Source organism: Nothobranchius furzeri, chromosome 4 (genome assembly GCF_043380555.1).
Source record: "Nothobranchius furzeri strain GRZ-AD chromosome 4, NfurGRZ-RIMD1, whole genome shotgun sequence".
NCBI classification, from domain to species: Eukaryota; Metazoa; Chordata; class Actinopteri; order Cyprinodontiformes; family Nothobranchiidae; genus Nothobranchius; species Nothobranchius furzeri.
In genome coordinates this window covers 4,052,539-4,073,848 of record NC_091744.1, presented here as the reverse complement: position 1 = coordinate 4,073,848, position 21,310 = coordinate 4,052,539, and the positions used below count along the sequence as shown (strand labels likewise).

The 21,310-nt window shown below is 43.7% G+C and overlaps 3 protein-coding genes across 4 annotated transcripts; 2 read left to right on the top strand and 1 right to left on the bottom strand.

Annotated features, from left to right (window-relative positions):
* kpna7 (karyopherin alpha 7 (importin alpha 8)) lies at positions 1–3,260 on the top strand. Of its 2 annotated transcripts, none has more exons than XM_054743562.2 (12): positions 1–156; positions 228–359; positions 430–512; positions 1,014–1,182; positions 1,249–1,348; positions 1,421–1,503; positions 1,883–1,969; positions 2,048–2,224; positions 2,298–2,531; positions 2,622–2,804; positions 2,892–3,038; positions 3,107–3,260. In XM_054743562.2, the coding sequence occupies exons 1-12, from the start codon at positions 94–96 to the stop codon at positions 3,191–3,193; spliced, it is 1,545 nt and encodes a 514-aa protein (XP_054599537.1). In that variant the 5' UTR covers positions 1–93; the 3' UTR covers positions 3,194–3,260. The 2 variants fall into 2 exon arrangements, with proteins under 2 accessions (XP_054599537.1, XP_015823377.1); XM_015967891.3 differs by having other exon boundaries at positions 2–156; positions 225–359.
* A 10,039-nt stretch (positions 3,261–13,299) lies between these two features.
* LOC107391503 (NAD(P)(+)--arginine ADP-ribosyltransferase 2) lies at positions 13,300–14,155 on the top strand. Its single transcript, XM_015968832.3, has one exon. The coding sequence runs from the start codon at positions 13,416–13,418 to the stop codon at positions 14,049–14,051; it is 636 nt and encodes a 211-aa protein (XP_015824318.1). The 5' UTR covers positions 13,300–13,415; the 3' UTR covers positions 14,052–14,155.
* A 1,196-nt stretch (positions 14,156–15,351) lies between these two features.
* xpa (xeroderma pigmentosum, complementation group A) lies at positions 15,352–18,323 on the bottom strand. The gene is made up of 5 exons (XM_015967903.3): positions 17,918–18,323; positions 17,148–17,253; positions 16,643–16,808; positions 15,823–15,940; positions 15,352–15,732 (listed from the first exon to the last, which is right to left on the bottom strand). Exons 1-5 carry the CDS (start codon positions 18,195–18,197, stop codon positions 15,578–15,580), a joined length of 825 nt encoding a protein of 274 aa, XP_015823389.1. The 5' UTR covers positions 18,198–18,323; the 3' UTR covers positions 15,352–15,577.
* Positions 18,324–21,310: the final 2,987 nt, after the last annotated feature.

Below are 21,310 nucleotides of genomic sequence, written 5' to 3'. Positions count from 1 at the left end.
CCTGCGAAGGTACAGCAGATTAAACCACCCTCGCTCAGAGAACAAGGCATTTATTTTTAAAATGTTGTTCTGAGTCACGTGCGTAAAGCCACAATGCCAACTAACGCAACCAAAGAGCGCGTCTCTAAATTTAAAAACAGAGGGAAAGATCCTGCAGTAAGTAGCTCTGATCTGCAACACTCGTGGGTTAAAGTTTGTCTAAAGTGTTTGGTGACTTCCTCTAGAAGCTTCGAGAGAAGCGGATAGCCGAGTGCGTGGCGCTGCGTAAAGCTCAGAAAAATGAAGGATTTCTGAAGAGGAGAAGCATCACGCTGTCATCGCTCCCCGACGAGGACGCGCTTTCTCCTCAAGAGGAAACGGTCGGTTCAGACGCGCCTGGGTGTGCCCACCAGGTCCAGGAGCTGCTGTTAAGGTGTGTTGATCTTTCAGGTAACGCTGGGGATTGATGACATCATCAAAGACGTGAACAGCGACAACAAAGGAGCCCAGATGCGAGGCTGTCAGGCAGCCAGGTGAGTCGGCTCAGTGAGGCCTTTAAACAAAAACTGTTTTCTTTTGTTTTCTGAAGATTTTCTCATTGATTACAGAGGCAAAGAGGAGAAAGTTGAGACTTGTGTGCACTGCGTGTTCAACTGGAGTTTAGTTCTGCTGTGGAAATGACCAAAAGGCTGCATCTATTCAATTGTCTTTTTGTATAAATTTTATTTTTTTATGTGCTAAATAAAAATGCAGGTGTTCAGGTGTGTTCACATCACCATACCTGTTGTGGGTAGCTATCTGAATGGTTTCTTGTTTAGAGAAACTGTCCAAATGCATCCGGCTAGCCTGAGCGAACCAGTTTTTGCCACCATCTTCAGTGTCTCCAATCTCACAAACTAATGTTTTTACAGCGTTAACGTCAAACATCGCAAAGAACTTTACATGGGTTCAACATGGGCTAAAACTCTTGTTTTAAAGTGTTGCTGCTTTTTAAATGTCCCTTTGATGCTATAAAAATCACCGTGTTTTCTCAGGAAGCTGCTCTCTAAAAGTCGCAACCCTCCCTTGAAGGAAATAGTTGATGCTGGCCTGCTGACTCGATTTGTATCTTTCCTGTCGATGGACGATGAGCCGACTCTGCAGTTTGAAGCAGCTTGGGCCCTGACTAATATTGCCTCCGGAACATCTTGGCACACACAGCAGGTGTCTGAACCGAACACAATTTTTGTCATGAATGAGTTGAAGTTAATCCACATTTCTGATCTTAAGGTGGTGAAACATGGAGCTGTACCTGCTTTCATCAGCCTGCTGGCCTCGCCGATGCTGCACATCAGTGAACAGGCTGTCTGGGCTCTGGGGAACATTGCAGGTGAAATTCCAATGATCAGGCTGTGGTTGGGTGTAAAATGAGGATGTCACAAATGACGGTATGTCTTTACAGGGGATGGTCCAGCTTATCGAGATGTCCTGATTGAATGTAATGTCATCCCAGCACTTCTGGCTCACATCTGTCCAGACACTCCAGTAAGCTGTCATCAGAAACCACCTTTATATTTCTGGTCCTATTATGTAAACTGGTCCATCGCCACTCTTGCTAATGGGTGAAATAAGTAACATTTATAAATTCTGGGGTTTGCTGTAGAATTTTTGTTGTTCAAAGCCAGTCTTGATTTCCTGCCAGTGGTGCAAAAAAAGCCCCCCCCCCCCCCCCCCCCCCCATTTGGTTGCACTTCTCATGCTTTGTGGCCAGTCTCCTCTGAAGATGCTTTGTGCAGCCACTTCATACTTTTGCAACTTCCTCTTGTGTGCACATGTCTCCCCCTCAGGTCCATAAATGGGACACCACCATGGTGTTTAAAACCCATAACCTTGTGTGGAAACTAATGGATGCTCACGATTGCAGGTTGGCTACCTGCGCAACCTAACGTGGACGCTGTCTAACTTGTGCCGAAACAAGAACCCGTGTCCACCTTTGTCTGCAGTAGAGCAGGTGCGTGAAATCACTTGTCTGTGATGGTTTGAACTTCTAGTCCACAATGTGCAACTGAATCAACATGTCATTCTTCAGATGCTTCCTTCTCTGACCCAGTTGCTTCATCATAATGACGAAGACCTCTTGTCCAATGCATGCTGGGCGTTCTCGTTCCTGACTGATGGCAACAACGACCGTATTGATGTTACGGTGAAAACTGGCATTGTCCCTCGAATGGTGGAGCTCATGACTCACAAGGAGCTCTGTGTATTGGTACTGAGGTCTTCAATTAAATCTGGACACAAGAACTTGAAGAGCCGGCTGTCATATTGTTTCTAACTTCCAGACTCCAGCTCTCCGCTGCATTGGGAACATAGTGAGTGGCTCTGACCTGCACACTCAGATGGCTATTGATGCTGGCGTTCTTGGCGTTTTACCAAAGCTGCTGAGGCACAATAAAGCCACCGTACAGAAGGAAGCAGCGTGGGCGTTGTCAAACATTGCTGCAGGACCATGTAAACAAATACAACAAATCATCACCTGCGGGTTGCTTCCTCCCCTTGTTGAGCTTCTCAGGGATGTAAGAAGCTTAAATTGATCTTTCTGTCACTACTTGCCTCATATCAACCACAGCATCACAGGATTTGACATGAGTCTTTTCTTTCTGCAGGGAGACTTCAAAGCCCAGCGGGAGGCAGTGTGGGCAGTAACAAACCTCACCAGTGGGGGAACTGTGGATCAAGTGGTCCGGCTGGTGCAGAGTGGAGCCCTGGAGGCCATAATTAAACTGTTGCATGTCAAAGATACCAAAGTCATACTGGTCATACTGGAAGCCATAAACAATGTGTTCATGGTAAGGGCAGGAAATTAAATTTAGTAAAGCTAAAAATCTTAACATTGGTTAAATAAAAATGCAGCTTTTTTTAAATTTAATACCCAGGCTGCAGAGAAACTTGGTGAAACACTAAAGCTTAGTGTGCTGGTTGAAGAGCTGGGAGGACTGGAGAAGATTGAGATGCTGCAGAACCATGACAACAATGCAGTGTACCAGGCTGCATTTAATCTGATAGAGAAGTATTTCAGCAATGTAGGTCTAGTTGTATTTAACAAAATTGTACATTTGTAGAGCGTATTTAAAATATTTCCTTCTTGCAGGGTGACATTGAAGGAGTTCAAGTTGATGCTACACAAGATGCCTTCGTGTTTCAGACCTCGGAAGTTCAGACGACTTTTGAGTTTTAAACCCAGTTTTGTATGTTTGATGTTCATGTTGCAAAGAAATAAAATAAACTTAAATATCTTGTTTGGAGATAGGGTATATTTTACAACAGTCAACAGTTTAAAGAACATCTGGGCTCAATCAACTGCTTGACAAAACAAATCCGCTATTACACAGTTCCAGTTCATCTTGCAAAGCGGACTTTTTACTGTAACAGTGCCCCCTATTGGCTGGTAGATGTAAACAAACCCAGTATTGTGCCCATCAAAACATTTTAATAGATTTTTTTTAAATATAGCATTTATTCTACTGTACATTAATTATGCACACATCTAGACACCCTGTGGATTTTTTTTAAATAAAGCTTTTCAATTGTTCCTTATTCCACCATTAAAGCTGCTTTCCGGAGTCTTCCCCTTTCAGAAATTCTGGTTTTTCAGAAATCCGTAAAAGTGATTATACTAATAAGTCTCTAAAATACAAATATATGAGAACACGATATGAGAATAATACTTGAAAAAAACTTGTTTTAGCTCTGTTTGTCGGCTACAGAAGCACATTTATAAACAAACGTGAAGTCGCCGTCTTAAAAAAACAAAACAAGAGTTTTTGTGTGATATGCTTGTCAGCCACTAGATGGTGCCGTTGGATAAGAGAAATACTCCAGAAAGAAGCTTTAATGCATGAAAAAAGTCGCAAAATAATGGATCCTCCTGTCTCTCACAGATATCATATACATTTACTAGATGCCCCAACTGGGAGTCGACAGCGTCCTTACACGATGGCGACCATCTTATTTCGGACAACTAACCATTCTCTAGTTGAGGGTGAGTGCACGGCTCCAATAAAAATACTTATAACTCGATGAAATATTAACGGATTTACAAACGGTTTGACTTATTACAAACCGTATGATGCATAGACTTGACGCAGGATACTTACACATGTTGAAATCACCACTATTACTTTTGAAACACGACATAATTGTGAACAATGTGTCCCGGCTAAGCTATTTTGCGCGTTAGGTTGAGAGAGAGACCACCATCAATATTTTTATAGGGTTCGTATGGTTCAACGAAACTACAAAGTGTACGTAAACCTAATTTTTGTCTGCATGGCTGTCTTGGTGGATGTTTTAGTGTTTATTAGCTGTCTAACTTGGCTTAGAGAATACGTCGAGGCTGCCGTGGCGCTTAGCTACAATGTTTTACCTCAGTGGAAGCTAAGGGTAAAATTGCCCTTGTTTTCCAGGCGGCTTACCTTGATAAAAAAAATGTAAAAAACTTAGATTGAAGTATACTAAAATAGCGGAAATAGCTGGCTTTGTTTTTACAGAAATACATGTGAAACACAACAAGCATGCCTGACTTTGTGCTGCCTATCGATGCTCTAATAGACGATGTCTTCAATCACGACAACGTGGGTTCACCTTTCATTCATAAGATTTAACAATAACAAACATTCACCTGTGTTAGGCTTTGCTTTTGAACAATTATTAGAAAACTGCTTTTTAGAAATAACAGTCATGGCAAAGTCACTGAGCATCAGCTCTGAGGAAGATCGCAGACACGATCAAAACTGTCAGTAAGGTAAAAAAAACCTTCCCTGTGTTTCAAATAAAACCTGAAAATGCAGTCAGAAGAAAAACACAGAAATAATACACAAAAGATGTTTGTAGTCTTTTGAAAAACTGCTGGCTTGTCAAATCCCCCTGATAAATAAATACAATGAATAAATTCCACACTTACTAATCATGATTACTTGTTTGCCTTTAGGTAGTCAAACTATAGTTCTTGTCTGATTTCTCACCTGACATCATGTTGTTCTATAGGCCTGTGTAAAGTATAAAGGCAACCACACTGTCCAGTTACATTGGTAATTGTAATTTCAGGATTTGTTGTGCGGCGAGCCTTGACCAAGCTGTCCTGTGAGGTCCGCCGTGCCAGCCTGGTGATGGATGCTGCATCTGCCTGAGATGACCAGAGCTACCATTTGCTGACTCTGAAGAACAACGGGGGTCTTGTGGTCCCATCTGAAGGTACTGTGAGGGTCATCAGAGCAGCAGAGAGGACAATTTGCCAGGCATCAGTGGGCAGACGATCACAGCCTATCAAACCACTGCACTGAAGGTCATTTACAATGTGCGCAAGAGGATTGGGTCAGAGGATGTCTTTTTGCTTGGGGAGCACATCAGTGAGACACAGTATGGAACTGAGTCTCACTCCCGTACACTGTTGACTTCTATTGTCTCCCTGTTCTTTAAGCTGCACCACATTGCAAGATTAGCGACTCAGCTTTCAGTGTGACAGCGTGAGTCAGAAGCTCACAAAAGCTGTCCTTTTGAAAGGTCAGTAGGAAATCACAATGTGCTTTATCATCTGTCTGTAGATCTGTTATTTTTATGATCAAAAACACGTATAATCTGTAAGTTTTTCATAACTGTCAGTCTGTCATTCACTTACTCTTTAATTTTTAAGTGTTTATTTAGCCCTTTACTTATACTCACAATTATCCCAGGTTTCTCTTCTCAAACTTTCATTTTAAATGGGTTGCAGGCTGACAGTGGAAATAAATATAAATTATAATAACTTGCCAAACCAAGTATATATTTTATTACATGCAAATATTAAAGTCAAAGTAAATTAAATGTATTCTGTATCTTTTCGTCGTCGTCGTCGTCGTCTTCCTCCGCTTATCCGGGTCCGGGTCGCGGGGGCAGCATCCCAACTAGGGAGCTCCAGGCCGTCCTCTCCCCGGCCTTGTCCACCAGCTCCTCCGGCAGGATCCCAAGGCGTTCCCGGACCAGATTGGAGATGTAACTTCTCCAACGTGTCCTGGGTCGACCCGGGGGCCTTCTGCCGGCAGGACATGCCCGAAACACCTCCCCAGGGAGGCGTCCATGAGGCATCCTGACCAGATGCCCAAACCACCTCAACTGGCTCCTTTCGATCCGGAGGAGCAGCGGTTCTACTCCGAGTCCCTCCCGAATGTCCGAGCTCCTCACCCTATCTCTAAGGCTGAGCCCGGCCACCCTACGGAGGAAACTCATTTCGGCCGCTTGTATCCGCGATCTCGTTCTTTCGGTTATTACCCAAAGCTCATGACCATAGGTGAGGATTGGGACGTAGATTGACCGGTAAATCGAGAGCCTGGCTTTCTGGCTCAGCTCCCTCTTCCCCACGACAGATCGGGTCAGCGTCCGCATCACTGCAGACGCCGAACCAATCCGCCTGTCGATCTCCCGATCCCTCCTACCCTCACTCGTGAACAAGACCCCGAGATACTTAAACTCCTCCACTTGAGGTAGGACCTCTCCCCCGACCCGGAGGTGGCAAGCCACCCTTTTCCGGTCGAGAACCATGGTCTCAGATTTGGAGGTGCTGATCCTCATCCCAGCCGCTTCACATTCGGCCGCGAACCTACCCAGCAAGAGCTGAAGGTCAGAGCTGGATGAAGCTAGGAGGACCACATCATCCGCAAAAAGCAGAGACGAGATTCTCCTGCCACCAAACTCGACACACTCCACACCACGGCTGCGTCTAGAAATTCTGTCCATAAAAGTGATGAACAGAACCGGTGACAAAGGGCAGCCCTGGCGGAGTCCAACCCTCACTGGGAACAGGTCCGACTTACTACCGGCTATGCGGACCAAACTCACGCTCCTCTGGTAAAGGGACTGAATGGCCCTTAACAGAAAGCCACCCACCCCATACTCCTGGAGCGTCCCCCACAGGGTGCCCCTGGGGACACGGTCATAAGCCTTCTCCAAATCCACAAAGCACATGTGGATTGGTTGGGCAAACTCCCATGCCCCCTCCATCACCCTTGCAAGGGTATAGAGCTGGTCCACAGTTCCACGGCCAGGACGAAAACCACATTGCTCCTCCTCTATCTGAGATTCAACTATCGATCGGACCCTCCTCTCCAGTACCTTGGAGTAGACCTTTCCAGGGAGGCTGAGGAGTGTGATCCCCCTATAGTTGGAACACACCCTCAGGTCACCCTTCTTAAAGATGGGGACCACCACCCCGGTCTGCCACTCCCTAGGAACTGCCCCCGATGACCACGCAATGTTGTAGAGACGTGTCAACCATGACAGCCCTACAACATCCATAGCCTTAAGATACCCAGGACGAACCTCATCCGCCCCCGGGGCTCCGCCGCTGTGTAGTTGTTTGACTACCTCAGCAACTTCTGCCCCCGAGATCGGACAGTCCATCCCCAGGCCTCCCAGCTCTGGTTCCTCCTCGGAATGCGCATTGGTGGGATTGAGGAGCTCCTCAAAGTATTCCTTCCACTGTCCGACTATAGCCTCAGTTGACGTCAGCAGCTCCCCATCCCCACTGTAAACAGTGTGAGCGAGTTGCTGCCTTCCTCTCCTGAGGCGCCGGACAGTTTGCCAGAACCTCTTTGGAGCCGATCGATAGTCTTTCTCCATGGCCTCACCAAACTCCTCCCACGCCCGAGATTTTGCCTCGGCAACTGCCACTGCTGCACCCCGCTTGGCTATCCGGTACCTGTCTGCTGCCTCCGGAGACCCACAGACCAGCCACGCCCTGTAGGCCTCCTTCTTCAGCCTGACGGCTCCCCGAACCTCTGGTGTCCACCAGCGGGTACGGGGGTTGCCACCACGACTGGCACCGGCCACCTTACGACCACAGCTAGCAACAGCCGCCTCGACAATCGCAGAGTGGAACAAGGCCCACTCGGACTCAATGTCCCCCACTGCTCTCGGGACGTGGTCAAAGCTCTGCCGGAGGTGGGAGTTGAAGACCGTCTTGACAGGTTCTTCTGCCAGGCGTTCCCAGCAGACCCTCACTATGCGTTTGGGTCTGCCAGGTCTACGCGGCATGTTCCCTTGCCATCTGATCCAACTCACCACCAGGTGGTGATCAGTTGACAGCTCCGCCCCTCTCTTCACTCGGGTGTCCAAAACATACGGTCGCAGGTCAGATGATACGACTACAAAATCTATCATCGACCTGTGACCTAGGCTGCCCTGGTACCAAGTGTACCGGTGGGCATCCTTATGTTCGAACATGGTGTTCGTTATGGCCAAACTGCGGCTTGCACAGAAGTCCAATAACAAAACACCGCTCGAGTTCTGATCAGGTGGGCCGTTCCTCCCAATCACACCCCTCCAGGTCAAGCTGTCATTGCCCACGTGAGCATTGAAGTCCCCCAGCAGGACAATGGAGTCCCCTGATGGAGCACTATCTAGCACTCGTCCCAGGGACTCCAAAAAGGGTGGGTACTCTGAACTGATATTTGGCCCATAAGCACAAACAACAGTCAGGACCCGTTCCCCGACCCGAAGGCGCAAGGAAGCTACCCTCTTGTCCCCCGGGGTAAACCCCAACACACAGGCAGAGAGTCTCGGGGCTAACAAAAAGCCAACCCCAGCCCTCCGCCTCTCACCCGGAGCAACTCCAGCAAAGTAGAGTGTCCAACCCCTCTCCAGGTCTCGGGTTCCAGAGCCAATGCAATGTGTCGAGGTGAGTCCGACTATATCTAGCCGGTACCGCTCAACCTCTGCCACAAGCTCCGGCTCCTTCCCCGCCAGCGAGGTGACGTTCCATGTCCCAAAAACTAGTTTCCTTGTCCGGGGATTGGACCGCCAAGGCTCCCGCCTTGGTCTGCCACCCGATTCACATTGCACCGGACCCTTCATGTTCCTCCTGCGGGTGGTGGGTCCACAGTTGGACGAGCCCATGTATCCGGTTCGGGCTGGGCCCGGCCGGGCCCCATGGGCGAAAGCCCGGCCACCAGGCGCTCGCTCACGGGCCCCAACCCCAGGCCTGGCTCCAGGGTGGGACCCCGGTAACCCTCCGGGCCGGGTACTCCGACTCTTCGTTTTCACCGCCATGAAAGATCCTTCGAACCGTTCTTTGTCTCACCCTTCACCTAAGACCAATTTGTCATGGGAGACCCTACCAGGGGCACTAAGTGCCCCAGACAACATAGCTCCTAGGATCATTAGGGCACTCAAACTCCTCCACCACGATAAGGTGACGGTTCAAGGAGAAGTATATATTTTATTACATGCAAATATTAAAGTCAAAGTAAATTAAATGTATTCTGTATCTTTTCTTTTTATAAAATATTTTCTCAGTCATTGAGGTTCTGGAGTTGTTTAGCTTTATTGTTTTTGGACTTGGTGTTTTTACTTAAAATTTTGTTTGCTGCTTCTGTGTATTTTATTTTTATTTATTTTTTTTGTTTTGTTTTGTTTTACCATTTCCTGTAAATGAAATCAGGTGTTTGAGTTTTTATTTATAAGATGATGTCATGGATTTTATCAATATGTTTATCAATGCACAGTTCTACAATTTTATGGCAGTTCCTGTAAGGAGATTGGGAAGGGTTAGCAAAACCATATAATACACAGAAAACATCAGTTCGGTGTATTGAAACATCAGGTGAATTCTGTTTAAAGCTCCAAGTTGCAGACAAATCTTTCAGTGAAGGAGGAAAAATGAAGGTGTAATATTAATTTACGCAGCTCTAACTATGGCAGAGCTGAGGCAACCCAGGCATTCTTCATCAAAGGGCTTGTCCGTGGACTGAGAGTCCCAGTTGGAGAACAGGTTTGAAAGTCCTCTTCCGTTGGTCAGGATGGTTTTAGTCTTGCGTTGATGAGTACCTCGAAATCCATGTCCGGAGCATAATAACGTAGTTCGGAACATGAAGCGCAAAGTTCAACTTCTCATTTGGAAGACACCAGGGTCCTTCCATGGCGTGTCAAGGCGGTTGTCCAATTGTCAGGGAGCTGATCTCGAGGCATGAGGCAACTCAGGGCTCACCTGAAACGAAACATAAACAAAAAGGGTCCGATACCGGCAAGCATTGCACCAACCCAATGTTAAAATTGGACCTTGCATAATATTACGTCCTCGGCCCTCTAGGAGAGATGAGGAGGGGACGTAATAAAAATAGTGTGTGGGTAAAATAATCAACGTGCTGTGTCACGTAAAAAACAAAGAATTTTATTACAAAACACGGGATATTTACAAAGAACCTAAAAACAATACTAAATACAAAACCAAAGGAGCAATATTCAAAAAGGAGATAACGTAAAGCGCCAACCCAGAAGGGGATGGGGATAAACAACTGAGAATATCAAATTTTATACAAAAAAGGGAGATCCTAAATTCCAAGTCAAAATGCCGTTCCAAAGTCAAATAGCCAAACGATCTAATTCTAAATCCAAATTTCAAAACAAGTCCAAATTACTGATGTGTCGGTCGCGAACGAACCGGCTCTAAGAGCCGGCTCTTTGAAGTGAACGACGGGAGCTGGCTCATCATTGGGAGCCGTCCCCCCCACCCCCCCCACCCCCCCCCCACCCCCTTCCCTCTTGCTTTGGTCAACATGTGTAACTGCGTGTCCAGACTGTCCACACACAGAGCAGTAGGGGTGGATCAGACTCAGACACACAGCAGAGCACATGCGGGTGGAGAGAGATGAGAGGGAATGAGGAGGGGGAGAAAGGTGAGAGAGAGAGAGGAGAGTACGACGAAGACGGTGAGAAAATGAGCGCCAGCAGTCGGAAAGTGGAGATTTCCTAAAGTGTTCAGTTATTAAATCCAAAGAAATGATGAATATTTAATATTATATTATATTATATTATATATTGCTATTTTTACATTAGTAAATCATTTTACAAATAATTTTGCATTATTTTGGTTATATATGGACTCTACGCAACAGAAAATCTGTGGAGCCACTTAGGGAGCCAAAAGAGCTGGCTCTTTTTGGTGAGCTGAGCCAAAAGAACCGGTTCTCTAAAAAGAGCCGGAATTCACATCACTAGTCCAAATACCAAAGTCTACCAAGCAAAACGAGTTAATAGCGAACAAGGAGAAGAGAATGGTACAACCTCAGTCGAGTCAATACTACCCTTGGGCCTTCTCCAAGACTGAGGGAGGAGAGCAGCTTTTAACAGCTGCTCCCTGATTACTGATTCCGAACAGCTGAGATTAGAAACAGCTGGCACTGGGAGACAAGCCAGGCAAAAGCCACTGAGGCCATGTTGTGGCCAAAAAGGGGCACGGCACGTAACACACAACGTGAAAAACACCCATTCCAAGGAACTTGTAATTACTAGCTCACATCAGCAGGGGGCAGAGTCGTGCAGCACAGTGTGCATAAAACAACAAAACAACCCAAAACAAACCAACGACTAACAAAAAAGCCATAATCACAAAAAGTTATTTACATAACCTAAGAGTAACAGGAGAAACTGTAGTAAAAGACTAATCTGGGTTTTTATCTTTTAGGAACTATATTAGAAGCTTTTCTGATTTCTGCTTAAGAATCACATGGCTGATAGAATATTTTCTTACTTGTGCCCAAGGTCTTTTAGAATGTGTGTTTACATTCTGATACGACCTTGCTGTTTAACCCAGACACAGCGGAGCGTGAAATTCTGTGTCAAATCATTTCAAGGTTCCCAATCTGGGCATACATGAAAAATTAAAAGAATTAAAACTTATTAAATGCAAATTCCCTACAACAGCTTTAATTTGCTGTCTCATTTAATTTTACTTCCAGACAGTTTCTCCCCTTGTTCTAATCACAAGGCCCGCTAATTAGAGATCTGAACAAGTTCCTAAATTTAACAGAAAGATTCAGTTGATGACAACCGACATTTTTAGTGTTCAAAAGGCAGTTTTTGAATTCAACAGGTACTGCTCACCAGATTATGTTCACCCAGGTGTGATTGTCACCCGCTGAACCCCCTTGTCTTGGTTTTAAGCGTCAGAAACAAAGATAAAAAAAAAAGTAGTCACTAGGTTTGTTGGTCTGGGATCCCTGTTTTGACTAAAATCAACTCAACTCAACTCAACCTCTATTTATAAAGCACCTTACAGACATGAGCATACCACCAAGGTACTGTACAACAAAATAATAAAACAATAAAACATAAAGCGCCACAGACATTATTAAAACCACAAATAAGAATTATAAAACATTAACAATTGTTAACCCACAGAATTAAAAGCCAAATCATAAAAGTAGGTTTTCAGCCTCATTTTAAAAACTGCTACTGATGGAGAGCCCCTAATAGTTAGGGGCAGTGTATTCCACAGTTTCGGACCCGCAACAGAGAATGCCCTGTCCCCTCTCAACTTCAGCCTAGCCTTAGGAGCCACAAGCAGCAGCTGGTTTTCAGAGCGGAGTGACCGGGCCGGAACATATGGCTGCAGCAACTCCGTCAAATAGGTTGGAGCCACACCATTCAGCGCCTTAAAGCTTGGTTTATGCTTGACACATTCACTTTCCGCTTGGTGATGCGGCTCGCGGATGGAACGCGCTTCACAACTCGCAGCGTTTATGGTTCATGCGGCTCGTCTCTGCGGTGAGCCAATATTCTCCCAAACTGTAGGGGGCAGCATGGAGCTCTACGGCATGCATCCAACACTACACCATAGTAGAAGTAGAAATTACTGTTTACAACACGGCATTCCAGCATTTTTAACAGCGTCCTCGTCTTTTCTGACAGTGCGAGCTTTTTCCTCTCCAAGAATTATTAACAACATGTTGATCACGGTGATCTTTGAGAGCTGAATCATACAAATGTCTGTATTTATGAACCTCTGCCATACTAGTTCTTGCCAGTCCGCCATGTGTTTTTCCGCGTCCGACCGTCCGCGTGGTTAGAAAATTTCTAGGTTTTTAATTTTTAGGTGCGCGGTGCGGAAATTTTGGGCCATGCAGAGGCGTGGTTGTTAAAATGACGCAATTTTGTCGTGCGGACCTCGCGGACGTGTCAAGCATAAACCAACCTTAAACACCATTAAAAGAAGTTTAAAACGAATTCTAAAATCAACAGGCAACCAGTGGAGAGCAGTCAAAAAATACACTCTTAGCTTTTATTTGGGTACTCATTTACTACCAAGTACTGATAAACAGTCAATGTCTCAAATTGAGGGATTCCACTAAAACCCTTCACTTTCAGCCACTAAAAGTGACGCAGTTTATAGTTCAAATTATATTATTCACCAGAAGAACAGGAATTAAATATTTGGCCAGTGCTTAACCTTTTGGTGCATGCATTATGAAATCTTCAACCACGATTTTTTAACAGTTATTTTCATTCATCTTTGGGTGTGAAAAGACTCAGAACATCTCTACTCAGGCTGTCCTACACAACATCACAGATACTCCGAGTTCTTCCGTTCAGCCTCCCTCTGAGCTCTCCCATCTCTTTGGAATCCCTCTGGGTTTATCCCGACTCGGCTGATGACATACCTTGGCTGCTCCCAGAGGAAGCTCATCAAGGTGAAACGTCACTACCTGCCCAGAAGCACCGCAGACGGTCTGAACTCCACCTACACCAAGCTTTGTGCCCTTAAAGCCATGCAGAGTAGGGAATTCTACGATCAGCCCTCCTTTGACCACTTTAAAGCGCTGTGTGCATACACAGCCGGCTCCTATAGTGATCTGAACCAGGCCGTTCGTACAGGCTGGGCCTCTGACAGCACCACTTTCAGATTTCACGCCCTCCACTTCCTGCTTTCTGACGCCATCCGGCTCCTGAAAGTCAACCAAAGGAGCTGCTACACCTCATTCAGACGGAGCAGACTGTTATTTTTGGGAAAACCTGGACAGACCACGCGCTTCGGCTCTTTTGCCTCAAGCTCCCTCAATAAGAAGCTGCGGCATTTTGGGCAAAGAACCTGTTTTGAAATACGCACGTGTTTCGGGGCTTACTTGAAGTCCTACTCAGACTTTGATTCAGATGAGGACGAAGTCCTGATCCCTCCATTTGAGATGTTTAAAATAGTTTCTGTTGACACGTCAGGAACTAATCATCTGAACTGTGATGTTTTGTATCAGCTGGAGCCAGCAGGAGGACTCTCAACTGTCAGGCTGTGAGATCGTAGAAGCTGGGAGACTTATGCACATTGTATATTCTAAGAAACATTAGCTTACATTATTTTTAGAACTTTATTTAAATGTGTATTTATGTTCATGAAAAATATCTGCCTAAGAAATTCTTTAAAACGATTTTGCCAAGTGACATTTCTATTATTTACCTGTTTTATATTTGGTCAGTTTATTGATATGTTTAGAGGTGTAGGAAACCCGTTAAATCAGTACATCTGCAGTGGTCTCTGGTAGGAATGAATGCCTTGCAAACTGTACTCGGGGCAAAAATAGCCCAGAATCGTTGGGATCAGCAGGGACAAGTCTGCTGCAGCATGATTTGGAGTCTTATTTCCTGATATTTGGAGATCTCACCTCGGATTGGATACCAGCAACGCGACTCAACTACCAACTTGGAACGTTGATGTTTTATTTCCACAAATAACACAAGCCTGGAGGAGTTTTTCTGTGTGGTGAAGTTGCTAATGCTAACGATTAGCTTCTACTATTCGGGCCATTTTCTGCTGTTTCCTGGATGCTAAAAAAAAAAACAACAGCCTTCTCTGCTGTGAGTCAGCATGGATGAGTCCATGAATGTTAGACAGTGTGACGAAGATCTGTGAGGATTTTCAAATCTTAGTTTCACCGTCTATTTGCTATCAGAAGCTAATGCAGGAGATAGATGTAGGAGACTATTTTCATCTTCAGCCTGCATGAAAAATGCAGAGTGACTGATTATAATCAGAGTTCCACAGCTTTCACATTTATGAGTTTTAACTGAAACTGTTTCTCAGATGAGAAGCAAAGGAGTCCTGTCCCTCCTGAGCCTGGTAGGAGAGCTGAACAGATCCAGAGAAACAAAGAAACTTCAAAAATAAATAAAAACAATAAAACTTTAATGCAACAAAACTTTTACACTATACACTTTGGGAAATATTTCAACTTTTAATCTAATTTTTAAGAAGAAAAAAACTGCACAAATTCTTAGAATTTTTTTCTTCTTCACATCTGTTATAAAATAGTTATACTGGTTTTTAAAAACTATGCTCAATAGACAGTTTTCACAGATCTTGACCCACTCACATCAGTTTATTCTGATATCAAATTACATAGGAGTAAATGTGATTGCACATTATTATTATTATTAATCGTGATGACACAACAAAACCTACTACCAGAGTTTCCTGGATTTTATAGCTGCATTTCACGCCTCTGAAAGGCATTTCCCATGATTCCCTCTGAATGTGATTTCCACTGAAGCAAGCAGGAAGTCTGATGCAAGTCAGAAGGCGTCTCTTTTCCTTTAAATTTCTCAGAGAAACTCCACGGACCCCAATAAGCAATCAGCTAAAAATATCTGCAGAACGAATTCAGCATCAGGGCTGGGAGGAGTAAAACATCAGATTACTGGATGACCTTTGACCTCTTGTCTAAGATCAGCATGGAGGGCTGTAAAAACTGGTGAAATGATTTGTTCCCAGTCCAGAAGTCCCATTTAGAGGATGAGTTCCCCGACCGTTTCTTCCTGTGCAGGTCTACATCTTCTCATATGTGAGTTCATGTCCACAGCTGGTGCAGGTTTTCTTGTATAGATCATCCTCTGGGTCCACCACCTCCTCTGGTCCGTACTGATGTTGGTGTACGCTGGTGTCTTTGGTCCACATGCTGCTCCTCACCGCCCTGCGTAGCTCTGACATACAAACACACACACACTTGTTTACCATCGCACAGCGAGAACAATGTTAAGAAAGATGAAAAATCTACCAGATAGAGAACTGACCTTTGACCTTCTTGTTGAAACGCTTTTGTTTCTTTGCCTCTTTGTTTTCTTCCCTGGTCTCTTTAGCCTCCTCCAAGGCCTCCTCTGAACCCCAAACCTCCATACACCTTTTCTCTACCTGTAGTTTACAAGCACAGAAAAATGTTAAAACTGTTCACAACTTAATCCTGTGAATTCTATTTAAAGAGCTTAAAGACACACACGCACACACACACACACACCTTTCTGCCGTACCAAATTCTTTTAATACAATCACACGTTCTAAAGCTGACTCCTCTATTAGTTCCTAACGGAAACGACCATAAAGCTGAATGGTGATCCTGGACTTCAGAAGAACTAAATATCAGAATCTTTATCAGAAACACACAACAGGATTCAGCCAAAGAAAAGAATTTCTACCACTGAATCATCCTCACCACTTCCATTATGGTCTGCTTTGATGCTTCCACAGCCAAAACAAAGAAAGACTGCAGCAAAGCATCAGTTCTCCAGGTTCTGTCCACCTCCAAAACCTTAATGGAGGGCCAGACAGACCACCACTGACCCCTCCCACCTTGGAAATAAATGTTTAAAGAAACCACTTTCTAATCTAGTATCTCATGTCACGAGAACAAGATCTACGGGATCTATGAGCACCACTGCTTGTTTACCTGTCAGCTCTTCTGCAGTGAGACCCCTACACAAATTCCTCCTTAGCAATAAACCTAATTCTGGTTCATGAATAGGCCCCTCTTGTCAAATCCTAACTGTGAAATTTAAGGTTATAGCTTTTTCTGTAGCCGTCACAAAGTCTCTGGTGAATCAAAGGGAATCTGTGCACCTGCAGCAGGAGGTAGAGCTTCATGTCTCCCCAGCGGGAGTTGTGAGGGTTTTTCTTCAGAATGAACCGGAGGGGAGGCTCCCTCTTGTCTAGGTCACAGTCCTTCAGCAGGAAGCGCTGCTTTGCCTCCGTTCTGGAGATCAGCTTGTGCTTCTCCTCGTTGTCTCTAAAGATGATTCGTTTTTCTACTGTTAGTTTTTATGGTCATCAAACTAAAAACGTACATCTGCGAGCTAATAAGCAACAAGTAAGTCTGAAAAGAAATGATTGCTACAAGCACTGGTAATGTTTTAGCTGGTTTGCCTCATCCTAATGTTTATTAACTGAGAAATGTTATTTTGTAAAGGAAAACAAACATGTTTATCTTAAAAAAAAACATTGTGTAAACTGTTTATGTTACAATAAAAAAAGAAACATTTTAAAACGTGACAAATTTTCTGACATATTTCCTTGTCTAAATTACATGTGTGTGTGTGTGTGTGTGTGTGTGTGTCTATATATATACCTGCACTTGTCACACACAGATAGATCAAAGGTGTTGCTGAGGAAAGAATCCATGAAGGGTTTCTGACAGTCATCACACAGCAGGTAGTCTGGTTCAATCACTGGGGCTGAGAGCAAAACACACAACTTAAAACAAGTTTGGGGCAGCAGTAGCTCAAAAGGTTGAGCAGATTGTCTAGTAATCAGAAGGTTGCAGGTTCGATCCCGGCTCCGGCCAGAGAACTCTGCTGTTGTGTCCTTGGGCAAGACACTTAATCCACCTTGCCTGCTGGTGGTGGTCGGGGTGGCGCCTGTGCTCGGCAGCCCCGCCCCTGTCAGTGCGCCTCAGGGCAGCTGTGGCTACATCGTAGCTCATCACCATCAGTGTGTGAATGTGCGTGTGAATGGAGGAATGATACACCGTAGTGTAATGGGCTTGACACACGGGAGGCGACATCGCCTCTCCTCCATTCATTTTCAATGAGACATGCGCGACAATCGCGGGTCTCTCTCCTACTAGCGAAACGCAAAAAACGTGCGTGTGAAATTTTGCGCTCGTGCACGTGTCGTGCACGGACGACCCAGCGGTTGGAGCTCCGCGATTATCGCTTTGTCGCGCATGTCTAATTGAAAATGAATGGAGGAGAGGCGATGTCGCCTCCCGTGTGTCGAGCCCGTTAAGCGCTTTGGAGTCCTTCTGAGAGGCGCTATACAAGTGCGGGTCATTTATCATTTAACAAGCAAGCGCACGCACGAACGATCTCGCGCGCACGCACACACACACACACACACCTGGCTGGTGAATCACTTGCTTGACCTTCTGCTCTCCGTCTCCTTCCTCCTCCTCGATGAAGAAGCCAGCACCGGAGTCGATGGTTTTAGAAACTTTGGCCGAATTAGCTCCCTCCACAGCGGACAAAGGGCGGCTCGCTAGTCGTGCTTGCCGTAGCATCAGCGCTCGCTGCCGGTTCCTCTCGATTTTAGCTCGCATCGCGGCAGAAAGTTCAGGTTTGGGGCTCTTGTCTGGCAAAGGTTCAGGAGCATCCGCTCCGCAGGACTCGGAGAGGTCCATACTTGCCCGTTAGCGATCACCATAAAATCACTTGTGGCTTAAATAACCTGGTTGATATCAAACATAACTTAGCGCTGCATTGTTGTTATACAACTGACTGCAGCAGGCTTCCGTTGCTCAGTTCAGTGCGATGGTTTTGTGCAAGGAATAAGAGATCGTGCTGCCCCCTTTCGGTGTGGGGTGGAAATGACCCAAAAGTTGATGATGATGATAATAATAATAATAATAATAATAATAATAATAATAATAATAATAATAATAATAATAATAATAACATATTTTAAGGAATTGTCTGTTTTAATAGTTTATCATTTTTTTTACCTAAATTCCTTTTTATTTAATACTATTGAATAATTTATGAAGTATGAAGTATCGATAGTTGCTGTGCTGCAAACCCACATCATAGTTCTGTATAAGTTTCTCGGTGTAGCTTTTTAATCCATTTCTGCTGCCATCTTTTCTTCAGTTAAATTATTTTACCGCACCCTCAAGATTTGATAAAAGGTAAACATTCTGACCGTTTAACTGATAACCAAGCTCCTGATTGAAACACAGCATCCTGATTTGCAAGACTTCAGGCGTATTTAAATTATCTGCGACAATTTTCAAGATCCCTTTTAAGCTAGCTTCTTTTGACTTGCTCCTCTTATTGGCATCTGGTATAAAAGTTCATCTCAACCTCACAGCATGTCAGCATGCACTAAACCCTTAACTTGATGCATTTGGTGTTAAAGCTGCATTTGCAGCTTCTTTCTGATCAAATGGAGGTTTTCAGGGTTAGTCAAACTAGCAAAAACACATTTTCACTCAAGAAATACCCTAGAGTCCCACTGGATAATAAAGATAATTAATTTAGCAAAACACATTTTAGGTGAAGCAAATTTAACTTAAAGCCCCAAGCTCTGATTAGTAGCTGTGACATTTTCATACGAATAACTGACTGGCATGTCCACTTCATGCACATCTTCCTTTAGGTTGTTGGTTGGACGATGAAGACATCACCTGTCCTCAGATGTCTCTGAAGACCAATGCAGATAAAAAGAGGTGAGTTATTTTCTGGATGTCCTCGGGTGTCCAGTTAATCTGTGTCCTATGGCGATAATGGTCGTAAGCCACGTATAGCTCTGTAAGGAGCTTGTGTCTAGGTAAAGCTCGTCCCTTACAGGTAGATGAAACTGAGGTTATGGCCGGAGAAATAAGTAAACTGAAAATATGGTTCATTATATTAATGATGGCACCGAAACAGCGACACAATCAGAAAACTGCTGCACCAGCTCTTGTGGAAAATTAGAGTTATGAACACAATTAAACTTTTTAACATTTCTTTATTCATGACATTTTTTTAAACAGGGATTAACATGTGTTTTTACAGTTTGGTACGTGATTCAAGTACATGAAAATGCTCCCATATCTAAGAAACACAGCAAAGAAATGCAGCTTTGTTATATCATTTGAGTATGAAAAGTGATGAAGGAGAATTCTTGTAAATATTTTAAAATGCACTCATTCATTCAAACATTCTGCACACCCAGGTGATCCATTTAGGCAGAAAAAAACTCAAAAATCATTCAGTAACTTCATAAATATTTAAAACTAAATAAAGATGAAGTGATACTGCATAGCCAACTAAATTTGAACTGCAGAGGTGTAAAAAAATATAATGTTTAAAACCTATTGCATGTATTTTCTCTTATTTGCATGCCCTATTTGCAATTTACAAATATTTCATGAACACTAGATGAAACACATCATGTGACATTAGGAACCATTGGTACATTCACATGGGAAGAAAAATATGAAAGCATAAAAATAGGGGGGTTGAGTCAAATGTAAATTTTTTTCATTTTATTATCTAAACAGGAAAATAAGATCCTGGTGTTCTAAAAATTAAAAAGCTGCACAATTTAGAATTATTCCTTCAGGAAGAAAACAGGACGTTTCCAACAAAAATTACTCTCTTGTTGAAGATTTCTGGGACACAGACTCATCCCAGATCATTTAAACCATTGGAGAAGTTTGGTATTTTTTTATTTTTGCAATTAGGAAGTTAGTTCTGCAAAACAAAATGCAATTTTCACTAATTATGGTTTTATTTGCCGTTTTAAAACCTCATAAAATTCTCAGAAGGTATAAACACATCTCCTTTTAATGAGTAAATGCAACAACAGAAAGTGGATTTTGAAATTACAGACACGTTTTATTTTATAATAAATACTTTAACATTGTGACATTGTCAAAATATTCACATTATTTCTCGAGGACAAAACTGTTGTTTTATTTTACGCAAGTTGGTTTATTTCAGAAGGAAATATAAAATTTGGTGATGCAAAAGTGAATAACTTTCCTCATGCATGCATCCTTTCTCCATCTCAAGAACAAATCACAGCCAATACATCATTTTATTTTATGACACATGGACCATGACTGTCCTGAGTTTGTAATTTCCAGTTTGGTAGTTAGCATTGCATCCCATAGCTTCCATAAGTTGGACTCTTGGTCTTATAAGACAAATTCTGTGTTAAGAATTACAGTACATGAGCTGTTTTACATCAAAACATTGCAGAGGAAAACCAAAGTTAACTGTAATTGTATTAACAACCTATTGTGAAGAAAGAAGTTAAACAAGATAACTGACAAAGAAAATGCAACTCTTATGTGCGCCCAGAAACAGGAAGAATGTTTTCTACAGAGGTGCACGTCAAGAATGTAAGTATTTAAAGCTCTCTATTATGAACGGGATGAACATGAATATAGTCGTTTCTGCCAAACATGACCTCAAACATGAAGCTGTGGCTGAAACATTTTAATAATGATTATTTTTCTGTCTATTATAATGCATTTTTGTTTAACAGAAATCCCGTGAATCAGCTATTACATTCATGCATTGCTGCTGCTTTTCCTTTCTCCTCTGGGGTTTTTAAACACAAAAACTCTTCTTTTCTGAGCGTCCAAGATTAATTTCTCAGAATTGTTGCTTCCATGAGTGGTGGAGTTTCTTTTTGTACAGTCCTTCAGCTCAAAAGAATAAAAGTTTCATGCAACATTCGAGTTGAACTTGAGGTCCATCTTGTATGTCAGCAGGAATCTACCAATCACGGCCACGGAATGTGGTC

What these genes read in the sequence shown, in the direction of transcription:
- kpna7 (XM_015967891.3), top strand. Translation starts at nt 94, where the DNA reads ATGCCAACTAACGCAACCAAAGAGCGCGTCTCTAAATTTAAAAACAGA. An exon ending in GGCTCTGGGGAACATTGCAG is followed by an intron (nt 1,349 to 1,420) that starts GTGAAATTCCAA and finishes ATGTCTTTACAG; the next exon opens with GGGATGGTCCAGCTTATCGA. An exon ending in ACAAGGAGCTCTGTGTATTG is followed by an intron (nt 2,225 to 2,297) that starts GTACTGAGGTCT and finishes TCTAACTTCCAG; the next exon opens with ACTCCAGCTCTCCGCTGCAT.
- xpa (XM_015967903.3), bottom strand. Translation starts at nt 18,197, where the DNA reads ATGGACCTCTCCGAGTCCTGCGGAGCGGATGCTCCTGAACCTTTGCCA. An exon ending in AGCTCTACCTCCTGCTGCAG is followed by an intron (nt 15,941 to 16,642) that starts GTGCACAGATTC and finishes TGTAAACTACAG; the next exon opens with GTAGAGAAAAGGTGTATGGA. An exon ending in TTTCAACAAGAAGGTCAAAG is followed by an intron (nt 15,733 to 15,822) that starts GTCAGTTCTCTA and finishes TTTGTATGTCAG; the next exon opens with AGCTACGCAGGGCGGTGAGG.
- LOC107391503 (XM_015968832.3), top strand. Translation starts at nt 13,416, where the DNA reads ATGACATACCTTGGCTGCTCCCAGAGGAAGCTCATCAAGGTGAAACGT.